This window comes from Salvelinus namaycush, chromosome 3 (assembly GCF_016432855.1).
Source record: "Salvelinus namaycush isolate Seneca chromosome 3, SaNama_1.0, whole genome shotgun sequence".
NCBI lineage: Eukaryota > Metazoa > Chordata > Actinopteri > Salmoniformes > Salmonidae > Salvelinus > Salvelinus namaycush.
This window is the reverse complement of record NC_052309.1, coordinates 27,818,214-27,836,936: the sequence shown is the minus strand read 5'-3', so window position 1 is coordinate 27,836,936 and position 18,723 is coordinate 27,818,214. Positions and strand designations below refer to the sequence as shown.

The following is an 18,723-nucleotide window of genomic DNA, read 5'->3' as shown; positions in this document are numbered from 1 at the left end:
TCACTCCTCAGCAGCCAGGCTTGGTCCTGTTTGTGGGTGAGTCCCAGAAAGAGGGCCAATTATCTACAAATTCTATCTTTTGGGAGGGGCAGAAAACAGTTTTCAACCAGCGATTGAGTTGTGAGACTCTGCTGTAGAGCTCATCACTCCCCCTAACTGGGAGGGGGCCAGAGACAATTACTTGATGCCGACATCTTTCTAGCTGATTTGGAGGATCTGGAGAAGGTCTGTATGGAGGAGTGGGCCAAAATCCCTGCTGCAGTGTGTGCAAACCTGGTCAAGAACTACAGGAAACATATGATCACTGTAATTGCAAACAAAGGTTTCTGTACCAAATATTAAGTTCTGCTTTTCTGATGTATCAAATACTCATGTCATGCAAATGCAAATTAATTACTTAAAAATCATACAATGTGATTTTCTGGATCTTTGTTTTAGATTCCGTCTCTCACAGTTGAAGTGTACCTATGATAAAATTTACAGACCTCTACATGCTTTGTAAGTAGGAAAACCTGCAAAATCGGCAGTGTATCAAATACTTGTTCTCCCCACTGTATATTTATTAATTTAGTCCCATAGTGCAGAACCAACAAATATGTGCAAAATGTGCCCAATATGGTTATTTCTATGGTAAATGTAACCTACAAGGCACATTGGATTAGAAAACCAGTACATTTTATGATTAATGGTCTGTCCATAACAGGCTTTAGGGTGAAATAAGAACAGGGTGACAATACATTCATTGCTCTTTATTAATTTTCCTTAACATTTCAATAATTCCAGTTAGACAAATATGCCTGAATGGCAAAGAATAGTGAGATAAATATTTTTCAGTTAAAAACTGCTTGTGAAAAGTTCCAATGCAGCCATTTTTATCCCAATATCAAATAATTTCTGGGTATCAATTAAGTACCTTTCTGTGATTGTTTTAAATTAAAATGATAAACAAATAAACAAAAATAGCTTCTAAGCAAAGAGCAATTTCTCAAGTAAGAATTTAGCTAAGACTGTCTGGGAGTGGTCTGAGTGGGGAGGGGAAAATTTTGTGGTTATTAGCCAAGATGTCTGTAACGCTTCCTTATTGGTCTATTAACTAATTTACCAAAACTCCATTCCACCAAAACAGGCTGAAATTTCAGGCTGTCTTTTCAAACAGCTCTTACACAAAAAAATGGCATTATCATAATTTTCACAATTTCACAGTATTACTATAATTACTGGATAAAGATCTGAGCTGATTGGCCGAAAGACCAATTATTGGCAAAAGATCAGAATAAGGCTGCCTGTGTAAACGCAACCATTGGGCGCATTGCTCAGCCCAGGCATTGCTGATGCATGCCAGATCTTACAGAGCCTGAATAGGTATTTTAAGTATCAGCTAACCACATCATATGTTACAGCAATCTGTCAGTCAATGACAGTCGATGACGTGGCACAAAACCATTGCTTGATGCATGCAACGTCTGAGCAGGGGAACCAGGCAACCAGTGGATGTGTTTACACAGACAGTCCAATTCTGATTTTTTATTTCACTAATTGGTATTTTGACCAATCAGATCAGCTATTTTGCCAATAATTGGGCAAAAAAAATCTGAATTAGGCTACCTGTGTATAAACGCAGCATTACATACTTTTGTGAGAATATCAGGATAATGCGAGCCTGGTGTTCCAGTCTGATTAGCCTCTTTGGTTGCATTTACACAGGCAGACCATTTTTGATATTTTTCCCCCCAACTAATTGGTCTTTTGACCAATCAGATCAGCTATAAAAAAATATCTGATCTATTTCAGAGACCAATTAGTGAACAAATAAATATCAGAATTGAGCTGCCTGTGTAAATGCAAACGTAGAAGAGTTGGCCACAGCTCATACAGTATGGGACCAGGCTCAGAAATCTAATTCTGATATTTTTTCACAAATCAGATCTTCTACCAATAATTGCGGGGAAAAAATCAGAATTGGTATGCCTGTGTAAACCCAGCCTCTGTGACCACATTGTCTAATAACAAAACCTGTAGTGACAAAATAGTATCCTGTGACAAACAGGGTGATTCTGAAATTACTATATGTAGAAAAATGTATAGGGGAAATCAATTTCTGTGTAATAATAACAGTATTTGAAACAATAGCGAAAACAATTATAGTTAGCCTAAATATATTTCACCCCCATAGATTATAATTTTTTTCACGCAGCTACATCACCTTAAGTTAGCAATTTCCTTCAAACTGCACGTAGATACATTAAAATGTTCATCTGACTCTGGGGAAGTAGATAAAGGGCCTCATTGCCAAAATCCCAAACTATCCCTTTTAGGTTGATGCATTTAAATATTTTCATAGACAACTAGCTAAGATCTCTAAACTTTAAAAGTCCATTTAGTAAAGCCAGTGTGTTAACAAAAATAGATGCCGTGTTTGTCGTAATGTATCTATTTTCCTGACTGAACATTATTTTATAAATGAAGAATTAGTGAAAGGGAAATACTACTGTGATCGTCAAACATTACCGTTTTGTGCAAATTTCTATTCATACATAGTTTTAATGCTGGCTCATCAATGAAGCATTCGGTAACTTCAAGACATTTGGCATCCACTGAAGGCAATCTATGCAATGGACAGCAGATTCACTGTGTATCAACAACATGCTTCAAATAATATACGAGTTATTATACCAACTAAATAACAGTGGTAAGAGAATAGATTATTCGAAATGTAAGACTTAGGCCTACGTGATATACTATACTTTTTGAAGTCATTACTGTGAGTGGATGCCGTAGGTGTAGATTCCATAGGTGCTTAGAACTGTACGGCTTGTGAGGAGTTTGATTCTGACGGTGCATTAAATGGCAAACTAAAGTGTAGCAAAGTATCCTTTTAGAAAACATGGTTGCTAACATCGAAAACATCTCGAATTGAGATCACTTTGACACAGTGTTGTGTTTCCAGGGATAGGAGGTGTACTTTAGGGGCTATGTAATGTGCAGCCAGTCCAACAACCCTTGCTGTATAATATTCACCCAGTCACACAGCAGGAACCTGTGCATAGCTCAGGAGATGCAGAGATCAATCAATCAATTTTCTGGGGGATGTGGCCCATTTTGGTGCGAATGTTACGGAACAGAAAGAAGATGACTGTCGTCACGGCAATGGTCACTTCAGCTACCCAGAAGGCCATGTCCCAGCTGTAGTATTTAGCGATGGTGCTGAAGGGGAGTCCCGCGAAGAAAGCCCCAACTGCAACCAATAAAAACACAGCTAGCTTACTGATATGAATGTCTCAGAGAATTGTTGATACCCAGAACCATGCGTTGTCTTTTTGAGAATACAGATCAAAAGGAACCAATATAGGAGACTTACCATTGGCCATGAGAGCTACAATGGCATGGGAGGACCCACAATAGTTTGATGGAGCACTTTCATTGGCTATCACACCGAACAATGCGATTGGTCCATAAGAGGAGAATCCGAACATAGCACCCAGGGAAAGTATCCAGATCTAGATGAGAGAATATGAAACAGAATATAAAACGTAATGAATGTTTTTTAATATACATAATTTCAAATTGGTCTACAACTCAGATAAATATATACTGAACCAAAATATAAAAACGCAACATGCAACAATTTCAAAGATTTGACTGAGTTACAGTTCATATAAGGAAGTCAGTCAATTGAAATCAATTCATTAGGCCCTCATCTATGGATTTCACATGACTGGGCTGGGGTGCAGCCATGGGAGCCAGGCCCACCCACTGGGGAGCCAGGGCCAGCCAATCAGTTTTTTCCCACAAAAGGGCTTTACCACAGACAGAAATACTCCTCAGTTTCATCAGCTGTCCGGGTGGCTGCTCTCAGACGATCCCGCAGGTAAAGAAGCTGGATGTGGAGGTCCTGGGCTGGCGTGGTTACACGTGGTCTGAAGTTGTGAGGCCGGTTGGATGTACTGCCAAATTCTCTAAAACAATGTTGGAGGTGGCTTATGGTAGAGAAATTAACATGAAATTCTCTGGCAACAGTTCTGGTGGAACTGTCAGCATGCCAATTGCACACTCCCTCAAAACTGTGGCATTGTGTTGTGTGACAAAACGACACATTTTAGAGTGGCCTTTTATTGTCCCCAACGTAATGATCATACTATTTAAACAGCTTCTTGATATGCCACACCTGTCAGGTAGATGGATTATCTTGGCAAAGGATAAATGCTCACTAACAGGGATGTAAACAAAGTTGTGCACAACATTTTAGAGAAATAAGCATTTTGTGCATATGGAACATTTCTGAGATCTTTTATTTCAGCTCATGAAAAATGGGACCAACACTTTACGGTTTTCGTTTATATTTTTGTTCAGTATAAATATTCCTGTTCTTGCAACCAATATACATTTTTCAGCAGATAGTGTTGCCAATGACTCAGGACGTTATGTGATAAAGAGTATAAACAAAGTAAGCTACAAACACATTTGAGTAAATTAATTATAATGGCTACCTCTTTCTCTGACAGGCCGATAAGGACAGAGAGAGGATGAAGGGCCACTACCCAGACGGGAGCTTCCTGTGGGAACAGGAAGATAAATGGCACAGATTATAGTCTTACATACATTATTCTTTAAACGAGGAGTAACAACTGAAAACTTGTAAAAACATCACCATGAAATGACTAAGACTTTAATGGGAATGTTGAATTTAATGTACCTTTAGGGCCTCAGCTGTGATAGTGACACGGAACAGGTATAGGGACAAATACATGCCAGCCATCATGGAGAGGAGCAGGACATGGCGAGGGTTACCATGGGTACCCAAACCTTGCTGTGGGACAATAAGACAATAAAAACAATGCAGAGTGATGTAAACACTTATTTTGATGTGTGATTGGTGTTGTCACTCACCCTAGCAACAGCCCTGTCAGACAGGAAGCCAGCTGCGAGGCTGCCCACCAGACCTCCAACCTCCAAGGCACTCATGTAGGAACTGCCTTTGGATGACATACAGCACCAATCAAAAGTTTAGACACACCTACTCATTCAAGGGCTTTTCTTTATTTTTACTATTTTCTACATTGTAGAATAATAGTGAAGACATCAAAACTATGAAATAACACATGGAATCATGTAGTACCCCAAAAAACTGTTAAACAAATCTGAGATTCTTCAAAGTAGCCCCACTTTGCCTTGATGACAGTTTTGCACACTCTTGGCATTCTCTCAACCAGATTCATGAGGTAGTCACCTGGAATGAATTTCAATTAACAGGTGTGCTTTGTTAATTTGTAGAATTTCTTTCCTTCTTAATGCGTCTGAGCCAATCAGTTGTGTTGTGACAAGGTAGGGGTGGTATACAGAAGATAGCCCTATTTGGTAAAAGTCCATATTATGGCAAGAACAGCTCAAATAAACAAAGAGAAACAATAGTCCATCACTACTTTAAGACATGAAGGTCAGTCAATCCATAAGAGTTACCTCTGCTGCAGAGGATAACTTCCTTAGAGTTACAAGCCTCAGAAATTGCAGCCAAAATAAATGCTTCACAAGGACATCAACATCAACTGTTCAGAGGAGACTGTGTGAATCAGGCCTTCATTGTTGAATTGCTGCAAATAAAACACTACTAAAGGACACCAATAATAAGAAGAGACTTGCTTGGGCCAATAAACACGAGCAATGGACATTAGACTGGTGGAAATCTGTTCTTTGGTCTGATGAGTCCAAATTTGAGATTTTTGGTTCCAACCACCGTGTCTTTGTGAGACGCAGAGTAGCATGAAGGAGGAGGTGTGATGGTGCGTGGGTGCTTCGCTGGTGAAACGGTCAGTGATTTATTTTGAATTCAAGGCACACTGCAGCGATACGTCATCCCATCTGGTTTACGCTTAGTGGGACTATCATTTGTTTTTCAACAGGACAATGACCTAACACACCTCCAGTCTGTGTCAGGGCTATTTGACCAAAGAGAGTGATAGAGTGCTGCATCAGATGACCTGGCCTCCACAATCACCCGACCTCAACACAAATGAGATGGTTTGGGATGAGTTGGACCGCAGAGTGAAGGAAAAGCATCCAACAAGTGCTCAGCATATGTGGGAACTCCTTCAAGACTGTTGGAAAAGCATTCCAGGTGAAGTCAAATGCCAAGAGTGTGCAAAGCTAGGTGTGCAAAGCTATCAAGGCAAAGGGTGGCTACTTTGAAGAGTCTCAAAAATATTTGATTTGTTTAACACTTTTTTGGTTACTACATGATTCCATATATATTATTTCCTAGTTTTGATGTCTTCACTCTTATTCTACAATGTAGAAAATAGTAAAAATAAAGAAAAACCCTTGAATGAGTAGGTGTATCAACTTTTGACTGGTACGGTACATGATGTTAGGCAAATACCTAGATACACACTTGTAAATTGTGTGTGTGCGTTACCTATGAGGACAGTCTGGCCCTTATCCTGAATGAGATAGAGCTGGCCCCAGTCAGTGCATGCCGTCTTCACCCCGAACACTACCAGGTAGCCTAGGGACAGCACCCACAGGTATGGAGACAGCAGGAACTCACTCAGAGTACTGTCACAGTTGGCTACTGCAGGATAAAACAAATAGAAAACATGTTTTTAATGATTATACTCCAAGTCTGTTGGACAGAGTAACCAGAGCAATACATATGGATATAGCCAATCAAAATGTACACATGGATCTTAAAACACACAAAATCAACAAATGCAAAACAGTCCCTCTGTCCTGCGGTAACTGCTTTTTTTCTCCTCACCTCCTTTCTTGGCTGAGGCCTCAATGCTGGGCAGGCCCACGTCTTTGGGTTCGTTCTTTATGAACACCAGGCAGATGACAGAAAAGGATGCACAGATGATGCCTGACATGGACAGGATAGTCCTCCAGTCGTAGTACTGAAGCAATACCATAGCCAGGAGAGGACCCAATCCACCGGCCAGGTTCATGCTGCAGGACAGCACTGCCCACCATGTACCAAACTGAGACGGCTCAAACCACTGAGTACAGAGAACAGATATGTTGATGGCATGAATATGTAAACTATAGAATGAGAACACTCTGAGAACAGTAAAATAGATCTGACATCTAGACATGTGGAAAGGCAAGTCAAAACATTGTCACTTTGCTACTAAATTTAGACCACTGAATCAGTGCGGATACTTATTTTATGGTTTAATCTGTCAAAACTGTAACCAGTGCCATCAGTTAACAACCTCTGAAGTGCCGAGTTGCCTAAAGTGATGTAATGTAGCTCAAGCCATAACGCCACTGAAATGGTGACCGCAGCAATTAACAGTAACATATCAATCAATTTGCCGGCTGACCACTTAATCCTGCCTGCAGGTTGCTTTAATACCATATTGATCCAGAGTGCTAAGCACAGAACCAGCAGTCCACCACTGCCCCCTGCACTGTTCAAACAGTCCGGCTGAGGTGCTATCTGCATTGTTCTTATTCCATTTTTACAAACTCCCCCCATGTCCCTTCTTCACTGGAGGGGAGCCTGCCACCTATTGGTCACCACACACCTCATTCAATGTAATCATTCAGATCACCACCACCTAAAAGGGCTGGGGCTAGCACTTTAAATGCCCCACCACGAGGACTGTGTGCTCTCGTTCTCTGTGGCCGACGTTAGTAAGTCATTTAAGCGGGTCAACCCTTGCAAGGCTTCCGGCCCAGAAGGCATCCCAATCCGCGTCCTCAGTGCATGTGCAGACCAACTGGATGTTTACGGACATATTCAATATCTCCGTATCCCAGTCTGTTGTACCCACTTGCTTCAGGATGTTCCTGTACCCAAGAAAGCAAAGGTAACAACTAAATAACGGTTGCCCCGTAGCACTCACTTCTGTCATCATGAAGTGCTTTGAGAGGCTAAGTTAAATATCATATCACCTCCACCTTACCCGACACCCTATACCCACTACAATTCGCATACCGCCCCAACAGATCAATGGACGATGCAATCGCCATTGCACTGCACACTGCCCTATCCCACCCGGACAAGATCAATGAGAATGCTGTTCCTGTTAAGGGTTTGTAAGTAAGAGTTTCACTGTAAGGTCTACTCTTGTTGTATTCGGTGCATGTGACAAATAAAGTTCGATTTCATCTACTACAGCTCAGCTTTCAACACCATAGTGGCCTCCAAGCTCATCACTAAGCTTAGAGCCCTGGGTCTGAGACCCTCCCTGTGCAACTGGGTCCTGGACTTCCTGAAGTGGGCCTACCCCAAGTAGGCAACAACAACTCCGCCATGCTGATCCTCAATACGGGACCCTACAGGGGTGCGTGCACAGTCCTCTGCTGTACTACCTGTTCACCAATGGTCTCCAACTCAATCATCAAGTTTGCTGACGACAACAGTGGTAGGCCTGATTACCAACAATGACGAGGCAGCCTACAGGGAGGAGGGGAGAGCCCTGGTGGAGTGGTGCCAGAAAAATAACCTCTCCCTCAATATCAACAAAACGAAGGAGCCGAGGGTGGATTACAGGCGACAGCAGAGAGAACACGCTCCTATCCACATCGATGGGGCTGCAGTGGAGAGGGTCAATTCAAAAGCATCAAGTTCCTAGGCTTGCACATCACTGACAACCTGACATGGTCCCTTCACACAGACAGTGTTGTGAAGGAGGCTGAAGAAATTTGGCTTGACCCCTAAGACCCTCATTAACTTTTCACAGATACACCATTGAGAGTATCCTGTTGGGCTGTATCACTGCCTGGTACAGCAATTGCGTCGTCCGCAACCAAAGGACTCTCCAGAAGGTGGTGCGGTCAGCCCAACTCATCACCGGGGGTACACTGCCTGCCCTCCAGGACTTCTACAGCACCTGGTGTCACAGGAAGGCCAAGAAGATCATCAAGGACCTCAGCCAACCGAGCCACGGCCTGTTCACCCTGCTACCATTTAGGAGGCGGGGACAGTAAAGGTGCCTCAGAGCTGGGACCGAGAGAATGATAAACAGCTTCAATCTCCAGGGCATCAGAATGTTAAACAGTCACCACTTGCCGGGCTCCGCCCAGTACCCTGCCCTGGACCTTGGTCAATGTTACTAGCAGGCTACCACCTTGTACTCTACCATGCACCTTAGACACTCCTGCCCCATGTACATAGTCAATGATCACTGGTCACCTTATTAAGGTCCCGTGTGGCTCAGTTGGTAGAGCATGGCGCTTGCAACGCCAGGGTTGTGGGTTCAATTCCCACCGGGGGACCAGGGTTCAATTCCCACGGGGGGACCAGGATGAATATGTATGAACTTTCCAATTTGTAAGTCGCTCTGGATAAGAGCGTCTGCTAAATGACGTAAATGTAAATGTATTAATAATGTTTACATACTGTTTTACCCACTTTATATGTATATACTGTATTCTGGTCATGACTCATTCTATATAACTACTACTGTAAAGAACATTTCTATTTATACACACACCATTATTTTTACAAACACACACACTACCAGTCAAAAGTTTTAGAACACCCACTCATTCAAGGGTTTTTCTTTATTTTTTACAATAATAGTGAAGACATCAAAACTATGAAATAACAAATATGTAATCATGTAGGAACCAAAAAGTTAAACAAATAAAAAAATATTTTATATTTGAGATTCTTCAAATAGCCACCCTTTGCCTTGATGACAGTTTTTCACACTCTTGGCATTCTCTCAACCAGCTTCATGAGATAGTCACTTGGAATGCATTTCAATTAACAGGTGTGCCTTGTTAAAAGTTAATTTGTGGAATTTCTTTCCTTCTTAATGCGTTTGAGCCAATCAGTTGTGTTGTGACAAGGTAGGGGTGGTATACAGAAGATAGCCCTATTTGGTACAAGACCAAGTCCATATTATGGCAAGAACAGCTCAAATAAGCAAAGAGAAATGGCAGTCTATCATTACTTTAAGACATGAAAGTCAGTCAGTGCGGAACATTTCAAGAACTTTTAAAGTTTCTTCAAGTGCAGTCGCAAAAACCATCAAGCGCTAAGATGAAACTGGCTCTCATGAGGACCGCCACAGGAAAGGAAGACCCAGAGTTACCTCTGCTGCTGCGGAGGATAAGTTCATTATAGTTACGAGCCTCAGAAATTGAAGCCCAAATAAATGCTTTACAGAGCTCAAGTAATAGACATCTCAAAATCAACTGTTCAGACGAGACTGCGTGAATGGTCAAATTGCTACAAAGAAACCACAACTAAAGGACACCAATAAGAAGAAGAGACTTGCTTGGGCAAAGAAACAAGAGCAATGGACATTAGACCGGTGGAAATCTGTCCTTTGGTCTGATCAATCAATCAATCAATCAATCAATCAATTTTATTTTATATAGCCCTTCGTACATCAGCTAATATCTCGAAGTGCTGTACAGAAACCCAGCCTAAAACCCCAAACAGCTAGTAATGCAGGTGTAGAAGCACGGTGGCTAGGAAAAACTCCCTAGAAAGGCCAAAACCTAGGAAGAAACCTAGAGAGGAACCAGGCTATGAGGGGTGGCCAGTCCTCTTCTGGCTGTGCCGGGTGGAGATTATAACAGAACTATGCCAAGATGTTCAAAAATGTTCATAAGTGACAAGCATGGTCAAATAATAATCATGAATAATTTTCAGTTGGCTTTTCATAGCTGATCATTAAGAGTTGAAAAACAACAGGTCTGGGACAGGTGGCGGTTCCATAACCGCAGGCAGAACAGCTGAAACTGGAATAGCAGCAAGGCCAGGCGGACTGGGGACAGCAAGGATGAGTCCAAATTTGATGAGTCTGATGAGTCCAAATTTGAGATTTTTGGTTCTAACCGCCGTGTCTTTGTGAGACGCGGTGTGGGTGAACGGAGGATCTCTGCATGTGTATTTCCTACCGTAAAGCATGGAGGTGGTGTTATGGTGGAGGGGTGCTTTGCTGGTGACACTGTCTGTGATTTATTTAGAATTCAAGGCACACCTAACCAGCATGGCTACCACAGCATTCTGCAGCGATATGCCATCCCATCTGGTTTGCGCTTAGTGGGACTATCATTTGTTTTTCAACAGGACAATGACCCAACACACCTCCAGGCTGTGTAAGGGCTATTTGACCAAGAAGGAGAGTGATGGTGCTGCATCAGATGACCTGGCCTCCACAATCACCCGACCTAAACCCAATTGAGATGGTTTGGGATGAGTTGGAGCACAGAGTGAAGGAAAAGCAGCCAACAAGTGTTCAGAATATGTGGGAACTCCTTCAAGACTGTTGGAAAAGCATTCCAGAATGCTGTGGTACCCATGCTGGTAAAGTGTGCCTTGAATTCTAAATAAATCCCAGACAAGTTCACCAGCAAAGCACCCCCACAGCATCACACCTCCTCCTCCATGCTTCACGGTGGGAACCACACATGCAGAGATCATCCATTCACCTACTCTGCGTCTCACCAAGACACGCCGGTTGGAATCAAAAATCAAAAATTTGGACTCAGACTAAAAGGACAGATTTTCACCAGTCTAATGTCAATTTTCTGCATTTCTTGGCATAAGCAGGTCTCTTCTTATTGGTGTCCTTTAGTAGTGGTTTCTTTGCAGCAGGCTCATCTGAACAGTTGATGTTGAGATGTGTCTGTTACTTGAACTCTGAAACATTTATTTAGGCTGCAATTTCTGAGGCTGGTAACTCTAATGAACTTATCCTCTGCAGCAGAGGTGACTCTGGGTCTTCCTTTCCTGTGGCGGTTCTCATGAGAGCCAGTCTTTTACCAAATATGTCTATCTTCTGTATACCACCCCTACCTTGTCAAAACACAACTGATTGGCTCACACACATTAATAAGGAAAGAAATTCCAAAAATGTACTTTTAACAAGGCACACCTGTTCATTTAAATGCATTCCAGGTGACTACATCCTGAAGCTGGTTGAGAGAATGACAAGAGTGTGCAACCTGTCATCAAGGCAAAGGGTGGCTACTATGAAGAATCTCAACTATAAAATAACACTTTTTTGGTTACCACATGATTCCATGTGTTATTTCCCAGTTTTGATGTCTGCACTATACTATATTATTCTACAATGTAAAAAATAGCAAAAGAAAAATAGAAAAACCCTTGAATGAGTAGGTGTCCCAATTTTGACTGGTACTGTATATAAATAAAATATGTAAGTGCCTTTGAACAGGGTTTGGTAGTAGGTGCCAGGCGCACCAGTTTGAGCGTGTCAAGAACTGCCACACTGCTGGGTTTTTCACATTCAGCAGTTTCCTGTGTGTATCAAAAATGGTCCACCACCCAAAGGACATCCAGCCAACTTGACAACTGTGGGAAACACTGGAGTCAACATGGGCCAGCATCCCTGTGGAACGCTTGAGACACTTTGTAGAGTCCATGCTCTGACAAATTGAGGCTGTTCTGAGGGCAAAAGGGGGGTGCAACTCAATATTAGGACCGTGCTCTTACTGTTTTGTGCAGACTGTCAGCTTTAATTTGAGGGTATTTTCCTCCATTTCGGGTGAACCGTTTAGAAAATACAGCACTTTTTGTACAAAGTCCCACCTCCATTTTTTGGGACCCAAAAGTATTGGGCCCAATTCACTTGTGAATTAATGTCATCAATTGTTTGGTATTTGGTCCCATATTCTAAAATGACACAATACATTATTTACCATTACTTTCTATTGGGCACAAAATAATCTGAAACAACCAAAACAAACAGCAAATGCATCCAAAAAGTGTGTAGAGTCACAACATATAATCAATCATTGCATGCTAGGAATATGGGACCAAATACTAAACTTTTGACTACTTTAATACACATAAGTAAATTTGTCCCAATACTTTTGATCCCTCTAAAATGGGTGGACTACGTACAAAAGTGGTGTAATTTCTAAACAGTTCACTCCATTTGTATGGAAATGCCCTCAAATTAAAGGTGACGGTCTGCACTTTAACCTCAGTTAAACCTCAGTTGGCATAAGGTCATTTAAAATCCAAATTGCAGTACAGAGCCAAAACCAAAAAAAGTGTCACTGTCCCAATACTTTAGGAGCTCACTGGATTATATTTACCTGCCTCAATGGGAGCTAATTTGATTGAGCCTGTGTTTATTTCCCAGAGTACTAATATTGTATATAGATGCTAATGTATAGCTTTAAGTTCTTTCAGTTTGATGTAAGTATGTTGTTTGCCGTTTATTGACCATGTTAATGTCATATTGTATTAACAATATCTTCTTTCTGAATCATCCTAGTGTAACCATCTATATCACCATTTATATCATCTTACTTGAAGCCTACAAAAGACCAACAAACCTGTTTTTGTAAAAAAGCTACACTCTCCTTGTGTTCTTATAGACAGACACACCCATTGTTTCCTCCCACCCATCCCTTACCAGTTTATTTGAGCTATTTTTTACCAGGACATACCTGTGTATGCAATGTGTTTGTGAAGGCCATGGCCAGGAGTCTCTATAAATACTATTCCCTGAGACCTAATCCCGCTCACATATGCCAGAGCGTATTTATTCCCCGATCATTGACGGCAGCTTCTTAGTACTCCTGTTGTCTTAACTCATTATGCATTTAATTGTATCAGGAAATAAAGGATTGACATGAATGGTTGAGGGTAAGGAATGGGGGAAAACACCAATACATTAAATTTATATAAGCGGTACATCATTTTTATTTCTCTCACATGTTGAATTCATATAGCACTCAAATCTACTTCAGATATTGTACAAATAGACACCCCAGTATAATCTACACTGTAGTTCATTCAAATGCATATGACAGAAAACAAGTGTGAAATGTAATAGGAAGGCTGCAGTATGCCGTACATGCTGATTGTGAACAGTATTGCTCAATCTCCATGCAATAGTCATTTCCTTGTGGCCCCTAACTCATGGAAATGGCACCACGAGCACTCAGTGTTCCAAGATTACAGTTGGCATAAACTGTTGTGACTTCATGCCAGAAATCACCATCTCTAGCCCATAAGGTCACTGCTATGTCATGGCAAGGGTTCGAATTCCTGACCATACTTGGGGGAGGTGAGTGACAGGTACACTCTAAAGGCAAAGGGTGAAGCACATTCTCGTCACTATTCTTTTCGAAGGGATCTGTTTTTTGGGTGGGGTGTAAATACCTTCCAAAATAATTGTGTGCATATTGTAAAGCCAAGTGTTAAAACACAGATGGCTGATGGCGCAAGCCTTTAGGTGTGAGAGTTTCCTTACTTCAGGGATTTTCTGAATGGTTTTCATTATGTATTGATTGTGAATTCACCTCAGTCTATGTTACAGGAGCCTCTCCCTATTGGAGCAACAGTCTTACCTTGCGCAGCACCTTCCCACATGGTGGCCAGCCTAAGCCCTGGCCCAGACCGTTGACAAACCACAGAGCAGAAAACACAGTCACAGTGGAGGACCATGAGAAGATCACGTTGATGCCCCCCACCACCAAGAGGCCAATGGAGAAGAGCCAGCGAGCGCTGATCTGGTCGGACAATACACCACTGATGAACTTACTGATGGCATAGGCCATGGTCTGACTACTGGTGATCAGGCCTAAGAGGACAGGAGAGGAAAACACATTCTTAACAGGACATCAATCACAAGGGATATAGATCTTAACATGGTTCTAAACCTTAGATAGAAGGCCCAAACTGATTTTCTTATGTGGGTCAGTGAATTGACTAAAGATAAATACAATGTCATCTCTATAGAGAAGTGTGCTTAATAAAAGTTGCTTACAGTGACTGCTGCACATTCTCTCACATAATATTTAATGAATTGACACACAGCATTTCATAGGATGCATGTCACAACAAAGATGAACTACAGTTGAAGTTGGAAGTTTACATACACTTAGGTTGGAGTCATTAAAACTCGTTTTTCAACCACTCCACAAATTACTTGTTAACAAACTATCGTTTTGGCAAGTCAGTTAGGACATCTACTTTGTGCATGACAAATAATTTTTCCAACAAATGTTTACAGACAGATTATTTCACTGTATGACAATTCCAGTGGGTCAGAAGTTTACATACACTATGTTGACTGTGCCTTTAAACAGCTTGGAACATTCCAGAAAATGATGTCATGGCTTTAGAAGCTTCTGATAGGCTAATTGACATAATTTGAGTCAATTGGAGGTGTACCTGTGGATGTATTCCAAGGCCTACCTTCAACAAAATAAATCAGCCAAGACCTCAGAAAAAGAATTGTTGACCTCCACAAGTCTGGTTCATCCTTGGGAGAAATTTCCAAACACCTGAAGGTACCACGTTGATCTGTACAAACAATAGTATGCAAGTATAAACACTATGGGACCACGCAGCCGTCATACCGCTCAGGAAGGAGACGCATTCTGTCTCCTAGAGGTACTTTGGTGCGAAAAGTGCAAATCAATCCCAGAACAGCAGCAAAGGACCTTGTGAAGATGCTGGAGGAAACAGGTACAAAGGTATCTATATCCACAGTAAAACGAGTCCTATATTGACATAACCTGAAAGGCCGCTCAGCAAGGAAGAAACCACTGCTCCAAAACCACCATAAGAAAGCCAGACTACGGTTTGCAACTGCACATGGGGACAGAGATCGCACTTTTTGGAGAAATGTCCTCTGGTCTGATGAAACAAAAATAGAACTGTTTGGCCATAATGACCATCATTATGTTTGGAGGAAAAAGGGGGAGGCTTGCAAGCCAAAGAACACCATCCCAACCGTGAAGCACGGGGGTGGCAGCATCATGTTGTGGGGGTGCTTTGCTGCAGGAGGGACAGGTGCACTTCACAAAATAGATGGCATCATGAGGAAGTAAAATTATGTGGCTATATTGAAGCAACATCTCAAGACATCAGTCAGGAAGTTAAAGCTTGGTCGCAAATGGGTCTTCCAAATGGACAATGACCCCAAGCATACTTCCTAAGTTGTGGCAAAATGGCTTAAGGACAACAAAGTCAAGGTATTGAAGTGGCCAACACAAAGCCATGACCTCAATCCAATAGAAAATTTGTGGGCAGAACTGAAAAAGCGTGTGCGAGCAAGGAGGCCTACAAGCCTGATTCAGTTACACCAGCTCTGTCAGGAGGAATGGGCCAAAATTCACCCAACTTATTGTGGGAAGCTTGTGGAAGGCTACCTGAAACATTTGACCCAAGTTAAACAATTTAAAGGCAATGCTACAAAACACTAATTGAGTGTATGTAAACTTCTGACCCACTGGGAATGTGATGAAAGACATAAAAGCTGAAATAAATCACTCTAATATTATTCTGACATTTCACATTCTTAAAATAAAGTGGTGATCCTAACTGACATAAGACAGGGAATTTTTACTAGGATTAAATGTCATGAATTGTGAAAAACGGAGTTTAAATGTATTTGACTAAGGTGTATGTAAACTTCCGACTTCAACTGTATATAGCATAAGACTGCTCTTACCCAAGTCATCCTTGTCCAGTTTAATCTCCTCCATCACAGAGGGCATGACAAAAGAGAAGGTCTTCCTGTTGAAGTAGTACAGGGAGTAGCCAGTAAACATGGAGAAGAAGATAACCATACGATAGTATCCATAACCAGTGGCCCCCATGATTCCAGAGGTAATCAGACCAATCTCTTGGAGCAAAAATCTAAAAGTTGTAAACTGTTAATTTCCCAGGTAAAAAAATAAATAAAAATACTTCAGATTTGTTCTCTCCAAATGATGCAAATCACTGTTTTAGTGAATGCTGGCTCTGAAATTCTTTAGCGTTTGAAACAACCAATCACATTCCATGATGCCGTTACCAGTGTATGGGGTTACTGGCCGACTTTCCTTTGGTTAGAGATACCACGCTCATGTTTACAGAGCAACAATTGAGATGTGGCACTGGGTTGATAACACTGATTCAATCTTGCCCAGGTGGATGTAGATGGACATTACAGAAAAGCAGCTATCACCCTGTTACTCTCTGACATAGCTGGTGCTTCTACTGTACTACACATTCAGGACTGTCCCTTCTCTTCCAGTCCGCCTCTATGAACTTCCAAGCTATTATTTCTCCTGTATGTGGATGTTGCTGTCTGTTCTCTGTCCCAGCGGTCGTTCTTTCTGAGGGGTGGGAATTCCACAGCAGGCCCAGTCTCTGTGGAGGTCCAGGTAGTATCAGAAGACAGGACCCTCACACACAATGCCTAGAAACACACCCCAATACTTCAGAATACACATATCATAGATTAATCAATTGTTGATTATTGATCTACATCAATGAACAATTAACATTTTTGTTTCCACAATACAAAATCAGGCCAGTCAACACATGATTCATAATGAAATTATGACAAAAGGAACAATGGCAGGAATAAGGCCAATTTTCAAGACCCTCTCTGGTCAGCTAATCCCCAGTGTGCTACTGTATAATGTTGGGTGATTTAAAGTCTGGGGTGCCGCTTTAATCTCGTATCAGACAAACGCTTGAACTTTGACATTGACCACCACACATTGCCAAAACATTTCATTGAATCACTCCTGCAATACAATCTAACTTAGATTTTGCGCAACGTGTAGACTGTTGAGACCCAATGATAGACTATTTAATGCTTTAAAACTCAAGAAATTATCAATGGCAGTGGAGGCTGCTGCAAGGATGGCTCATAATAATGGCTGGAATGGAGCGATGCATTTGATACCATTCCACTACCTGCTCCAGCCATTAACATGAGCCTGTCTGCCCCAATTAAGGTGCCACCAACTTCCTGCGGTCAAAGGAAAAATAACATTTGAAAAGATAATTATTCTGCATAGTTTGCATGCAAAGAATAGTTGATTCTAAAATACTGAAGCAAACTCTCTTTTCTGTTATTAATACACCAGGGTCAAGTTTGATATTGTAGTAGCTAGGAAATAAGCATAGAAAATTACTGAATACCAAAACAACACATCCTCAATCATAGCCTTGGAAAAGTGACTAGAGAGCACAGAAATTAACGCATCCACTCTCTCTAGCAAACGCCAACTTCAATGTAGGCCTACATGAGTTCTGACGTTATACTTCATTGAAACACTGTTGCATGACCTCCGTGGACAATATCTTGATAGTTACATTCTATCTACATAACAATTAAGGACATGTTTGGTACCTTGTTTCGACAGGATCCCTCCCGCTGCTTAGGCTAACATACCCACAGAAACAGGAAATGCCGTCTTGCTCTGTGCTCTCATTGGGCAATTGAGCTGACATTCATGGAAGGAGGCGTTCCTACCGGATCGTTTTCTTCTGTATGTAGGTTCAAGGTTGAAGAAACGAACCGACTGCAAAATATAATCCATTGAATCTGCACTGTCTGGCAGCACGCAGGGGCTGAGAAAAGGTTTACATTATATCCAAAAGAGCTACTACCAAAAATCGCATGCTCACATTTTATTCAACAATTTTTTCACAGTTTATTAAACATGTCATGATGGCATTCTGGAAGATTTATATTCTATAGTATTCCATTATATTTTATCGTATTCTATTTTCTTTAAATAATAAAATGAAACAACCACATTTTTAACATTATGCTTTACTCCCACAAAGGTTGGTACATGTCAGCCAATCAATATACATTTGAATCATGATCTGAATATGACTGGGGACATCTAGTGGTCAAAGGACAACACCTTGAAATATCCACGTATAATAAATACAGTAATGTAGGCCTACACACACTTAAGGTTAAAAATACATGTTCTGAGCAAAATAGTGTCTTTTTAGACATAACTGCAAAGTTCAAGGAGTAGGCCATT

At 41.4% G+C, this 18,723-nt stretch overlaps 1 protein-coding gene across 1 annotated transcript; it reads right to left on the bottom strand.

Moving 5' to 3' along the window:
• Window positions 1–734: 734 nt before the first annotated feature.
• On the bottom strand, window positions 735–18,120 carry LOC120045166 (glucose-6-phosphate exchanger SLC37A4-like). Its single transcript, XM_038990112.1, has 10 exons — window positions 18,075–18,120; window positions 16,398–17,129; window positions 14,287–14,519; window positions 6,752–6,989; window positions 6,410–6,565; window positions 4,888–4,973; window positions 4,694–4,807; window positions 4,488–4,553; window positions 3,359–3,497; window positions 735–3,235 (listed from the first exon to the last, which is right to left on the bottom strand). Exons 2-10 carry the CDS (start codon window positions 16,543–16,545, stop codon window positions 3,069–3,071), a joined length of 1,347 nt encoding a protein of 448 aa, XP_038846040.1. The 5' UTR covers window positions 16,546–17,129; window positions 18,075–18,120; the 3' UTR covers window positions 735–3,068.
• Between the last annotated feature and the right edge of the window lie 603 nt (window positions 18,121–18,723).